Source organism: Coregonus clupeaformis, chromosome 12 (assembly GCF_020615455.1).
Source record: "Coregonus clupeaformis isolate EN_2021a chromosome 12, ASM2061545v1, whole genome shotgun sequence".
In the NCBI taxonomy this organism is placed as follows: domain Eukaryota; kingdom Metazoa; phylum Chordata; class Actinopteri; order Salmoniformes; family Salmonidae; genus Coregonus; species Coregonus clupeaformis.
The window spans coordinates 1,163,841-1,177,842 of NC_059203.1; the positions used below are offsets into that span (position 1 = coordinate 1,163,841).

Consider the following 14,002-nt stretch of genomic DNA (forward strand, 5'->3'; position numbering starts at 1 on the left):
GCAATGTTGCTACAGTAGCAGCCTATGCCCCCTGATACCTGATGCTGCAGTGTTACAAATCAATGTGGTCTATTATCTTGATAGAAAAACAACAAGTCAGTGGCTGATATCAGTTGACTCGATAAGCATAATATTTTGGTTATAGTAGGCTGTATCTTGAAACGTGCACACTGCCATTTAAAGTGCGAAGAGCATGGTCGGGATCCCGGGCGCTTTGCAATGTAAGTAACTAACCTATCTATATGTAATGCTGTCGGCTAGTTTGTTTTAGTGCTGTAAAATACATCAAAAAGGTTTTTTTGTGACCATTTTGTGTATTATTATTATTTTGACAATATCCTATGGCTATTTGTTTGGTTGAGATGCGCCGCTATAAATAAAAGGGACAACGTCAACTAGCTACTGGTCGCGCGCGCTCAGGAAAGGAGTCATAAATGCGGAAACTGTGTTTGTATGGTAGGCTACTCTATTTTCTCCCACAACAATAGACGTGTCTTTTGTCCTGAGTGTTTTGTTGCCTAATGTAATGTTATGACGTTCAGTAGGCAGACATTTTAATTTGATCTCAATATTTTGACTGAGAGTGGAAACATTCAATGGGATCTACATGTACCAAAACATTCACACATAGCCCAAGTAGGCCTACATCAAGAACAATATAATTATGTTGACAGTCTTGGTGTCAATTAAAATTTGTCTCATTATAAAGAAAAAAAAATGCATTACCTTTGTTGTCATGGTTGTTAGATGATTAAATTATTAACCTAACTGTAGGCTATAATAACATGCATATAATTATGTTGTGAGCTTTGCCCTCATATAGCTGATACTATCCTGATATTATGCCGCCACTCTAAATGTGCCTTTTCAGTGGATGATTTGGAGTTAATCCACCAGGCAAAGTTTTGCACCATCTGGAGTTTACAGCTTTTCAAGACAATAACACCAGGCGGTCGAAAGACTGCCAATAGAGAACTCCCACGTTTCTACTTAGCCTGTAGGACAAAGGCACAGTCATGCAATGGAAGTGGGGTCGCCAGACCTAGCCACAGCCTCAAGGCACAACTGTATTTGTGTGTTTGACCCGGGAGCAACAATTCGTCTCCCCTTTGTCCCAATGTCGAATAACAAACGATGGTTCGACAAAGACGAGACAGTAGTCCTAATGATGAGAAATTGTTTGTTACAGTAACCAGCAGAGAGCAGCAGAGCTCCTCTGGCATCCATGATGGAAACGTAATCGTGATCGATTTGCCGTTTTATGGTTCTTAGTGTTCTTGGGTTTTGGTCCAAAATGTTGACCTGTTGAAATACAACTAGTTAGTATGTAGTTATTTTTTCAATGGTATGACTTGAATCGTTTTAAAGTATGGAGGGGAGTGTGGCGCCTCGGTTGTCTTGCTAGGATATGGTGTGTTAGGAGATAGTTGTGCGATGACAAACGTGCCAAAGAGAATACAGCATCGCTCACGTTCTTTCTCAATCACTGTTTTGTCACTTGATTCAATTAAATCCACTTGAAAACATGTGGGCAAATTGGACACAACTACAATTTTCTAATTTTTCCTTATTTTTTTCCTTATTTTTTGTGATTCCATTCCCCTGACTTTTAAAAGGGAAATAAATAAATGACAAAAAGGCCCTGCAGGTTTGCATTAGGCTCCTAATTGGTTTTGGCTCGAGTGGCTCCTCCGGGTTGCCAGATTTGGCGCCTTTATGTTGTGTTGTCATGTGGGAGAATTTCCCTGGCGCTGTGGAGAGAGAGGTGCCTGTAGCGGGGAGTGAGTCAGCCCAGCATCCTCATCCACTCTCATCGTCTCTCATGTACGGCTCTCTCTGGTCTCTGAGTGGGTCTTTTCCACCAGTAACACCTGTTAATGCTTTACTGGGCCCCATGGCGCTGCTCTGGCTGGGGGCTCATCCAGCTCCGTCATCAGGCCCATCAGATTGGAGGTTTGCTCTAAGTCTGGCCCCCATTAATAACTATCAGAGGATGAATCTGAGTTTGATTCAGAAATGCAGATGATTTGAGTGGAGTGGGGTGGAATTGATATTTTTTTTTTTAGATGAACTAAGTTTGAGTCATCACTGATGGGTGATTACATTTTGTGTGCACAGGCAGATCATACGTAGTCATTTATAAAGTGTGGTTATGAATGGAAACAACTTGAGCACACTTTCATGCTTAGAGTGGAGTTAACCTCATCAAGAGCCACAACAAAAACAATCGCAAACGTGTTCTGTTCCGAAGTCTTCTATTCATTAATGAGGGTCATAAACTACTAAAATACTAACTTCAAAAGTATAAATGAAAACCAAACTTTTACTCTAGTAAATCAATCTATTCCATTTGGTGAGAGGAAATCACAAACATCCATCTGTCCTATCCATTTTTAAGTTCATTCGAGTTTTGAAACTCACATCTACCCTAAATCTCTTCCACAAGGGTTAACACGAGTCAGAACCCAGCAACCCAAAGTTTGTGTGTTCGAATCTCATCATGGATAACTTTAGCATTTTCGCTAATTAGCTACTTTGCAACTACTTACTACTTTTGAGCTACTTTGCAACTACTTAGCATGTTAGCTAACCCTTCCCCTAACCTTAACTCTTTAACCTAACTCCTAAACCTAACCATTTAACTACTTAGCTAGCATGTTAACTAGTCCTAACCTTAATCCGTAACCTAACACTAACCTTAAACCCTAACCTTAACCCCTAGCCTAGCTAAAGTTAGCCACCTAGCTAGCCTAGCTAACGTTAGCCACAACAAATTTGAGTTTGTGTAATGTACACGAATTAATCATGAAGAAAGAAAATCGTGTAATGAAAATCGTGTAATACACACGAAAAATTGACTTTTTCGTGTGCCTGTCAAGAATTTCAAATAAGTAATTTCTGTCTATTTCACAATAAGCTGTGATAGTGTGTTGCGAGTCACTGACTCAATGAATCGCCCTTGACAGACCCTGTCATGTAATGTGTTTTCGTGAGATAGTTGCCGTCCGTCCTTATTTCACATACCCCTATTATTTCAGCCTGTGAGGCAACCTGAAGCGAAGGAGAGTGTGGGGGAGAGACAGAAAAGCGATAGAGAGACAGAAAGTGAAGGAGGGGGGAAGAAAAAAAAGGAGAGGAACTGATTAACTGTCAGGAGAATGTGAGGCTAATTGACACCAGGTTCGCACAGCTGTTTCTTGTTGCTGCGCACTGCACGGATCGAGTGCGAGGATTGGATCCAGATGTGGGCCCTACTCTTTGGATCGCCCGCCAATAACAATCCTCTGGAATGCCAGTCTACAGGAGACAAAACCTATTAGTGGGCCTGGGGCGCGCTCCGCTCCGTTCCTCTCGCCATGTCAAACCCTTTTTTTTTTTGTGGACGGTCAAGACGATCACTTCTTAGAGGCTTTTTGTGATGCTGTTGAGTTGACTACAGGGCTCAGTTCGCAGAGCTGTTAACACTGTCATTTTGTTTGACTAACTAGCCTCATAATGTAGGTACTGTGTCATTGTATCTGCGTTACACATTGATATCATTTAACACATTTAAGGGTTTGAAACCAGCAATGGGGTTCAAAATGTGTTTAGCAGATTTCAGAGGACTTTTGAAAGTCCCCCAAAATGGATTAAGACCTTTGTACTGCTGTGAAAAGTGTTTCTTTCAAAACCGTCATTGAAAGTGCATGTATCCTTTCTACCCCTCTGTGTTTTCGGTCATTCGACTGGTGGGACGTGGGGGCCTTATTGTCTGTGGGCATTTATTAAGGCTCCTACTTTAAGCAGAGGACATTGACCGAGAACAAAAGTACTAATCACCCAGTAGTAAATTAGAGCGGTCACAGTGGAAAAAGAAAACTGAAAGGAACTTACCACCACATTATGCTTTTTTAATACCCGTTCTTCCCTCTTCCAGCCCAGACAAAGCCTCGTTAGGATTGGTTCCCCCTATTCTCCACTGCTTTCGGGATATTCTACCCCTCTCTCTCTGTCTCGCTCCTGGTCAATGGGTATGGGGAGTCCAGCTGCAGTGGGCTTGTCAGCACCCAGAGGAGAGTTCAAATCCATGCCTAAATGAGTTTCCCATTGAAAACTGATAGCACAATATGGACTGGTTTTCAAATGAGAAACTCAGTTGTCAGTTATTTTGGGACACCCCCCCCCCCAAATACCCCTTTCAGACTTTGCAGAATTTCCCCCCAAACCTTTCAAGAGTTAGGACATCTTTTAAATGCAAACCTTCTCTCACACGGAATTCTTTACATTGTCATAACTGTTGACATTCTTTACACTGTCATAACCGTGACATGACATGACACATCATTGGCTGTTAAAAATAATGTGTACAATTGTCCAAGTCTGTCTCGTTATATGCTTTAGCGCACGTGTCAAACTCAATCCACGGAGGGGCGAGTGTCTGCGGGTTTTCGCTCCTCCCTTGTACTTAATTGATTAATTAAGGTCACTAATTAGTAAGGAGCACCCCTCACCTGATTGTCTAGGTCTTAATTGAAAGGAAAAAACAAAAACCAGCAGACACTAGGCCCTCCATGGAAGGAATTTGACACCCCTGCTTTAAAGCTAACCTTTTCTGGCAAACCGGCAGACTTAAATCACGAATGATGGAAGGTTCAGACAAAGTCTCCCTACAACTCTTCCCATGTGTCTGTTGTACGAGCGCTTTATGACTCCTCATGCTACCTCATCAAACTGCACCCCATTTATCGCCGATCTGTTTCCAGTCCTGCTGAGCTTCAGTGTCACCCAGGGAAGGGGGTCTGTTCAGGGTCTGAAGTCATAAAGTGCTGATCTTGGATCAGTTTTGCCTTTTAGATCATCGTCTTTATACAATTATTATCGTCGGGGGGAACCTGATCCTAGATCAGCACATCTACTCTGAGATGCTTTATGAATATGGGCCCAGTTGTTGTGAAATTAAACCCTGCTGTCATTCTGTCATTCCTCTATCTCCAGACAGTATTCAACGATGCTTGCACTCTTTTGTTGGAATGTGATCTTTTCAGACCTGTGCAATTATCTTCATGTGTCTTTCCTTTAGTGGTGTCTTTTGCTTGTTGGCTTTTTGTGTTGTGCTATCAAGGGATCAGTGGTGTTATTATGCCCTTAGTTTACCTCTTGTGGTCACAGAGCCGAGGCAGGTGGTCTCATCATCCTTATTGTGTGGGGAAGTTTTTGGAGAAAGATCTTTGTTTTGTTAAATTTTCTTTGTTGGTTTTTTTCGTTGTTGTTTTGTTTATTGTTTATTTCACTTGCTTTGGCAATGTAAACATGTTTCCCATGCCAGTAAACCCCCTTTGAATTGAGAGAGAGAGGGGGGGAGAGAGAACTTGTATCAATTTTAGTCAACAACAAAGAGAAACACAACTTGTCTGTTTGTTTTGTTAGTGTCTGTGGGAGAAATAGGGTGAGAGAGTCACTCACTCACTCACTCACTCACTCACTCACTCACTCACTCACTCACTCACTCACTCACTCACTCACACACACACCTTCAGGGGGAGCGCACTTCTGACAAGTCTTAACATCCCTGCGGCTGAACCCTGAGTAAGGCAAAGGCATGCCCGTGTGTGTGTGTCTGCCCCCAGAGTTCTTATCTAATAATATAATAATAATATGCCATTTAGCAGACGCTTTTATCCAAAGCGACTTACAGTCGTGCGTGCATACATTTTTTTTTGTGTATGGGTGGTCCCGGGGATCGAACCCACTACCTTGGCGTTACAAGCGCCGTGCTCTACCAGCTGAGCTACAGAGGACCACCTAGCTGAGCTGTAAAGCCTTCTTCGCGCTGGCAGTTTGAAGTGACTCAAATCCAAATTTTTGCATATTCGAAACTGATCTTTTTCCTGCAGTCTGAACAGCCAAAAAGCACATGAAATTTGATAATTTAAGCCACATTTCAAACCACCTTTATAGGTGGCTTGAAATCAGATACAAATCTGATTTCTCAAATCAAATTGTATTTGTCACATGCGCCGAATACAACAGGTGTAGTAGACCTTACCATGAAACGTTTACTTACGAGCCCTTACGAGCCCTTTTTAGGTGGTTTGAAATCAGATACAAATCAGATCCCTCGCCATGCGACTTGTGTCTGAACGGTCAAATCTGATTTATTTAGTTTGTGGACTGTTATTTGGCATATCTTGTTGCTTGCTACTCTTTTGACAGTTTGACAAGAACATGTGGTACCTAATTAGCTTGTTAATTGTTTGCAAACAAATGAATGAATTTCCTAGCTACCTAGCTAGCTAGTTGACTGCCTTGGCTAGCCAAAAATGATTTGTTTTGAAAGTTGGATCATCTTATCCTTTGAGGCTTTAAAAGTGTTCTTACACTATGATTTCGAACATTCAAAGCAACTGGGAGACTTCAATGGCAGGCATTGTTGTCACCTTAGCTTGCTACAAAACAACTTCTGAGTGATAGGAAGCAGAAGCACCACCACCAATCAGCCTACACCACTGAGCACACACCCGTCGTTACTATGACAACTAGCGTAGCCATGTCAGCAAATGACTACAGTTTGAACACACACAAATCCGATTTGGTCACTTGTAACTTGCTGTTTGGACAGTCAGTATTCCAAAACAAATGTGAAAAATAAAACTGATTTGAGCATTAAGGCCTGCAGTGTGAACAAGGCTTAATTGAGCCCTTCACAAATCCCCCAGCAGGCTCTATCTGCCTGGTCAGGTGTTCCCAACACAGCTCTCCAGATGAGCCACATGCAAAACACAGGTGTGGCTGTCGCCAGACAAGAGCACAACACAGCTGCTCGGGCCCGTGGGATAACGAGAAGGTTATTATAGGATCAACTGCAGGTAGAGGAAGGAACACACACGCACCAGAACAACACACGCAAGGTCACGGTAACCGTACACCCTGATGAGATGAGGTCTCTGGCTGGCGATGTCAAAGCACACCTTTGAGTCGAAACGACAAGGACTTTCCCGGGCCCCCGTCTTGATGTATGTTTCATTTCACATGCCTATTGTTACGTCTCTGACATGACAGGAACGATACAGTTCTTAGTGGGTCAGAAAGTGGCACTATTGTCAGGTCCTTCCTGTAAGCACAATTGTTTTACGAGGTGGCTGTTAAGTATACTGAACAAAAATATAAACGCAACATGCAACAATTTCAAAGATTTTGCTGAGTTACATTTCACATATAAGGAAATCAGTCAATTGAAATAAATTCATTAGGCTTTAATCTATGGATTTCACATGACTGGGCATAGGCCCACCCACTTGGGAGCCAGGTCCACCCACTGGGGAGCCAGGCCTAGCCAATGAGAAGGAGTTTTTCCCCACAAAAGGGCTTTATTACAGACAGAAATACTCCTCAGAACCACCCCCCCACCCCAGACTATCCCACAGGTGAAGAAGCCGGATGTGGAGGTCCTGGGCTGGCGTGCTTACATGTGGTCTGCGGTTGTGAGGCCGGTTGGACGTACTGCCAAATTCTCTAAAACTACGTTGGAGGCGGCTTATGGTAGAGATATGAACATTACATTTTCTGGCAACAGCTCTGGTGGACATTCCTGCAGTCAGCATACCAATTGCACACTCCCTCAAAACTTGTGTTGTGTGACAAAACTGCACATTTTAGAGTGGCCTTTTATTGTCCCCAGCACAAGGTGTGACTGTGTAATGATCATGGTATTTAATCAGCTTCTTGATATGCCACACTTGTCAGGTGGATAGATTATCTTGACAAAGGATAAATTGCTTACTAACAGAGATGTAAACAAATGTGTGCACAACATTTGAGAGAAATAAGCTTTTTGTGCGTATGGAACATTTCTGGTATCTTTTATTTCAGCTCATGAAACATTGGACCAACACTTTACATGTTGCGTTTATATTTTTGTTCAGTGTACATTAATGCACTATGCTTATAATAATCATGGACTTCAAATGGATTACAGTATATATTGTATGTTTTGGCTATTAGAAGATAAGAACGCAGTATGCATATTGCATATGGTATATGTTACTATGCTATACTATAGAACAAAGGCTTTAGGCCTTCATACTGTAGGTATCAAAACTACAGTAGGGCCATAGAAAGCATGCATATTGCACTCTGACTGTCGGTCTGGCATGTTTTTGCTTCTAATCAGTAATTTAGAACTCATGTTTATGTGCTGCGGTTGGCAGAGGATGACAAACTAAAGATGAGGTCTTGCTGCATTGTGCATTTAGTAATTATAATGCTGTAAGTGGGAGCATGTAAGGCTTTAACTATAGCCCAGTAGGTTTATCTGGTGCTCGGTTTAAATGGCGAGAGAAGGAGAAGGTGGTTATTGAATATCGTTTAACAGAGTTATTGGAGAAAAGGTTTGGCGTCTGTGCACTTGGCCTTCCTCTGTGGAAACTTTAGGAAGATGCAGCCAAGTGAGCGTGTGACCCACCTCTCGTAAATTCTACGCGCGTGCACACACACACGCTCTCTTTCATACACGAATGCACTCTCTCTCTCTTTCACAAGCACACACACATCAACACACACATACACAATGCACACACACATCAACACACACAAACACAATGCACACACACATCAACACACACATACACAATGCACACACAGGCCTCCTCTTCTCCAACCCAAAGTGTAACAAGAGATCTGACGTTTTTCCATGGGTGAGTAGGCGGGTCAGGCCTTACTTAAACTAATCGCTCCCAGCAGTGTTGAATAGCCAGACACTCTGGAGCCGTGGGTTGAGGTTTCGGAATGCCACTGCCGGCTCAATGCATGCCTTTCATCGAGAGTGAGGGAGAGGGAACGAGGGTGGGGGTGTGGGGGGGGTGAGTGAGAAAAAAATAATAGTGGGTGATATAGGAGGAGTGTCTGAAAAGTAGGGTACAATAGCTTATGTGGGGGGGGGGGGCTAAAGTAGCAGTCAATGGATATTTTGGTGTTTTCGCTCGAAGCGTTTCACCCCACCCATTTGTTTTTAATATCCCCGGGATGAGCTGCGAACAAGCCTTTGAGTGAATCAATAGCTTTGAATTGAGACTTCTTGGGGATGAGGCCAAGAAGAGAACACCCCCCGCCAACCATCCTCCCCGTAGGACTTCACATGGCCTGTTCTGATTTGATATCATTAGTGTGCCGAGCATACAGTGAGGAAAATAGTCCCTCACTTTAGCATGTGACCAGACCACTGCCAAGCATCATATTTATTTTACATTTTTTTCCTTCACCCTAAATGATCCTAGCAGACATGGAGAAAATCATTATGTCTCCTGTCAGGTTGTCCCCACACCAGATGTAATGGAAAAGAGGGCATTAAAAGATCAGACGGGACTCATGCGGTTTCCTCCTCTGATAATCTAAGGCAGGAGTCTGCAAAGAAAAGCAAAAGAGAGAGAGAGGGAGAGAGAGAGAGAGAGAGAGACTCCAGCCAATGGTTAAGGTGTGAAGTCATCTCTTCATCTGTCTATTATTAGCACAGGACAGAAAAATAAGCACATTTTCCAAAAAAGGCCAGTACCTCCAGAATGCACACATAAAGCACAATGAGTTCCTTGCAGTAGTGTGGCGGTAGAGAGGTGCTGGAGCAGAGGAGAGCAGGGGTGTGTTCAAAATGGCACCATATTCCCTTCATAGTGCACTATTTTTGAGAGAGAGACACACACAAAGATTGAGGTGCCATTGTGCCTTCATTGATTCCAAGGGAACCCCTGTGGCCTGAGATATGGTGGGTGGGAGGCAAGCCAAGGAGTGATCTGTTTTGGCTGGCTCTCAAGCCTGTGAATGTCGAAAGACAAGCTTGGCCTTTCAAGAGACAAAAAAACAACACACAAACAATCTCTTGCGTCTACTTGAACCAAGGTGGGGGGGATAGATGCTTTACGGCTGAAAGAAAATACACTTAGCAGCATCCTAGTGTTTTTTGTTTACTTACTGCATGGAGCCCTATTTGCATGTTGTTAGCAATTTAGTGTTGGCTAGCGTTAGCATGTTGGCTAGCGTTAGCATGTTTGCGCAGCATTAGCAGTCATTATTGCAAATGAAGTTAATGAATGTTTTCAGTCATGTATGTCTTATTGGAAATGTATTTACTGATGTAAGACACTCAAGCTGCCTCAAAGGCCTTTTCTCATTTGGGAAAAAGTCCCCCCTCTCTCCGTCCTCTCTACTCTAGGATTTAAAATCGTTAGTAGGCAAACGGGAGACGGTCCTCCCCTCCTCGATAGTCTCCTTCTGGTGAAGAAGCACAAGTGTATCCTACTTGAGTACTTCACGGAAGAGTTTTGAATTCTGTAGGGCTGACCCCATTTAGTCGATTGGTGTCACGCCCTGACTCAAGGGACTCGTATATGTTGAGTCAGGGTGTGTATGTTCTATGTTGTATATTTCTATGTTGATGTTCTAGTATGTCTATTTCTATTTTGGCCGGTGTGGTTCCCAATCAGAGGCAGCTGTCGCTCGTTGTCTCTGATTGGGGACCATACTTAGGCAGCCTTTTGGCACGAGTTAGTTGTGGGATCTTGTTCCGTGTGAGGTATGTTGTTTGTCTACCTTGGACTTCACGTTTCGTTTCATTTGTTGTTTTGTCGTGGTGTTTATTCAATATAAATAAACATGTATGCATATCACGCTGCACCTTGGTCCGTCCCGTCTGTAAACGATCGTGACAATTGGTCCGATATGCTGTTGGTCAACTGAGATGTTTTTAGTCGAGCAGTGGCAAATATATATTGTAAAAAATTATGGCACACGAGACACCTGTCTGATTCACGCCTGTCTCAGTGGACTAATCCGTTGCGGAGGCCGCGGGGATGACACACCAGTATCACCAGTAGTACATTTACCGTTAATTCCCACAATTTCAAATCTACAATGTTTGTTTGGTTATGGTAATATCTGTTCATGCATTCAATATATTGTTATTACAGTCTTACCGTTGTCATTGTAAGAGTGGACACGTTGTTTGCAGAGCGCACAACCTAGGCTACACTTGTGAGAAAAAAGTTTTGGTTTATTTCATTCCATTTACAAGTTGTCAATGTATTAATTGTCTTTTGTTTGGAGCGCTCCTGTCAATCTTGAGTAAGGACGCGCACCTGTTTTACGCATAGAAGTAGGCCTAGGCTACCTGGCCTGCGCGCAAATGTAGGCCTATGAATGTGCCCATTTGGGGATCTGATTGTCTTAACTCACCATCACTGTGTAGCTTCTCAAAGTAATTTTTTCTTTGCCTCAAACAGCAAGTAAACAAAGTCTGTTTATGCGTCCATTGAGAATGACAATAGTTCCTCAACGTAGCCTATTTGAAAAGTCTTTCCAGCTCTCCCTTTTGATAACCACTCAGCATGAAAGGGGAAAAAATGTAATGCTCTGATCTGGTGTCATGAACGTTGAGAGACGGGTCAGACCAAGGTGCAGCGTGAAAAGCGTAAATTTTTATTAAACTCAATAAACATAAACAAAACAAGAAACAACGTAACGTGAAGTCCTCAGGCTATACACATACAAGCCTAACACGGAACAAGATCCCACAAACATAGTAGGCAACAAGGCTACTTAAGTATGATCCCCAATCAGAGACAACGAGCGACAGCTGCCTCTGATTGGGAATGATACCCGGCCAAACATAGAAATACGAATCTTAAACATAGAAAACATCACATACAGTGGGGAAAAAAGTATTTAGTCAGCCACCAATTGTGCAAGTTCTCCCACTCAAAAAGATGAGAGAGGCCTGTAATTTTCATCATAGGTACACGTCAACTATGACAGACAAAATGAGAAAAAGAAATCCAGAAAATCACATTGTAGGATTTTTAATGAATTTATTAGCAAATTATGGTGGAAAATAAGTATTTGGTCAATAACAAAAGTTTCTCAATACTTTGTTATATACCCTTCGTTGGCAATGACACAGGTCAAACGTTTTCTGTAAGTCTTCACAAGGTTTTCACACACTGTTGCTGGTATTTTGGCCCATTCCTCCATGCAGATCTCCTCTAGAGCAGTGATGTTTTGGGGCTGTCGCTGGGCAACACAGACTTTCAACTCCCTCCAAAGATTTTCTATGGGGTTGAGATCTGGAGACTGGCTAGGCCACTCCAGGACCTTGAAATGCTTCTTACGAAGCCACTCCTTCGTTGCCCGGGAGGTGTGTTTGGGATCATTGTCATGCTGAAAGACCCAGCCACGTTTCATCTTCAATGCCCTTGCTGATGGAAGGAGGTTTTCACTCAAAATCTCACGATACATGGCCCCATTCATTCTTTCCTTTACACGGATCAGTCGTCCTGGTCCCTTTGCAGAAAAACAGCCCCAAAGCATGATGTTTCCACCCCCATGCTTCACAGTAGGTATGGTGTTCTTTGGATGCAACTCAGCATTCTTTGTCCATCAAACACGACGAGTTGAGTTTTACCAAAAAGTTCTATTTTGGTTTCATCTGACCATATGACATTCTCCCAATCCTCTTCTGGATCATCCAAATGCACTCTAGCAAACTTCAGACGGGCCTGGACATGTACTGGCTTAAGCAGGGGGACACGTCTGGCACTGCAGGATTTGAGTCCCTGGCGGCGTATTGTGTTACTGATGGTAGGCTTTGTTACTTTGGTCCCAGCTCTCTGCAGGTCATTCACTAGGTCCCCCCATGTGGTTCTGGGATTTTTGCTCACCGTTCTTGTGATCATTTTGACCCCACGGGGTGAGATCTTGCGTGGAGCCCCAGATCGAGGGAGATTATCAGTGGTCTTGTATGTCTTCCATTTCCTAATAATTGCTCCCACAGTTGATTTCTTCAAACCAAGCTGCTTACCTATTGCAGATTCAGTCTTCCCAGCCTGGTGCAGGTCTACAATTTTGTTTCTGGTGTCCTTTGACAGCTCTTTGGTCTTGGCCATAGTGGAGTTTGGAGTGTGACTGTTTGAGGTTGTGGACAGGTGTCTTTTATACTGATAACAAGTTCAAACAGGTGCCATTAATACAGGTAACGAGTGGAGGACAGAGGAGCCTCTTAAAGAAGAAGTTACAGGTCTGTGAGAGCCAGAAATCTTGCTTGTTTGTAGGTGACCAAATACTTATTTTCCACCATAATTTGCAAATAAATTCATAAAAAATCCTACAATGTGATTTTCTGGATTTTTTTTCCTCAATTTGTCTGTCATAGTTGACGTGTACCTATGATGAAAATTACAGGCCTCTCTCATCTTGGTGTGGGAGACCCCGAACCTGGAGAGGGGCTGACGTCTGGGTCTGAAGTAGAGTCGCTGACTGGAGCTGAACTGGACCCCGGTGGAGCGGACTGCTCTGGCTCTGGAGTGGAACCGCTGACCGGAGCTGGACTGGTAACCTTTGGAGCAGACTACTCTGTCTCCGGAATGGAGCCGCTGACCGGGGCTGGACTGGGCACCGGTGGAGCGGACTGCTCTGGCTCCGGAGTGGAACCGCTGACCGGAGCTGGACTGGGCACCGGCAGAGCAGATTGCTCTGGCTCCGGAGTGGAGCCGCTGACCGGAGCTGGACTAGGCACCGGTGGAGCGGACTGCTCTGACTCCGGAGTGGAGCAGCTGACCGGTGCTGAACCAGGCACCGGTGGAACGGGCACGGGCCGTGCCGGACTGGGAACACGCACCACTGGCTTGGTGTGAGGAGCAGGGCCGGGCCAGACTGGGAACACGCACCACTGGTCTGGTGCGAGGAGCAGGAACGGGCCGGCCCGGACTGGAGACACGCACCACAGGTCTGGTGCGAGGAGCAGGAACGGGCCAGGCCGGACTGGGGACACGCACCACTGGCCTGGTGCGGGGAGCAGGTACGGGGCGTACCGGGCTGACGACACGCACTACTGGTCTGGTGCGAGGAGCAGGGACGGGCCGTACTGGACTGGGAACACGCACCACTGGTTTGGTGCGGGGAGCAGGTACGGGGCGTACCGGGCTGGCGACACGCACCACTGGTTTGGCGCGAGGAGCAGGGACGGGCCATACTAGACTGGGAA

At 44.3% G+C, this 14,002-nt stretch overlaps 1 protein-coding gene across 2 annotated transcripts in view; it reads left to right on the top strand.

Moving 5' to 3' along the window:
• Window positions 1-14,002, top strand: part of LOC121577988 (protein CBFA2T2-like) — a 71,017-nt gene continuing 57,015 nt past the window's right edge. The window contains exon 1 of one of the 2 annotated variants that reach the window (XM_045223658.1): window positions 1-221. In XM_045223658.1, the coding sequence (XP_045079593.1) occupies window positions 194-221 (28 nt within the window). In that variant the 5' untranslated portion in view covers window positions 1-193. Of the gene's footprint in view, window positions 222-409; window positions 457-14,002 lie in introns of those variants that run through there. The other variant, XM_041892021.2, reaches the window with a different exon arrangement.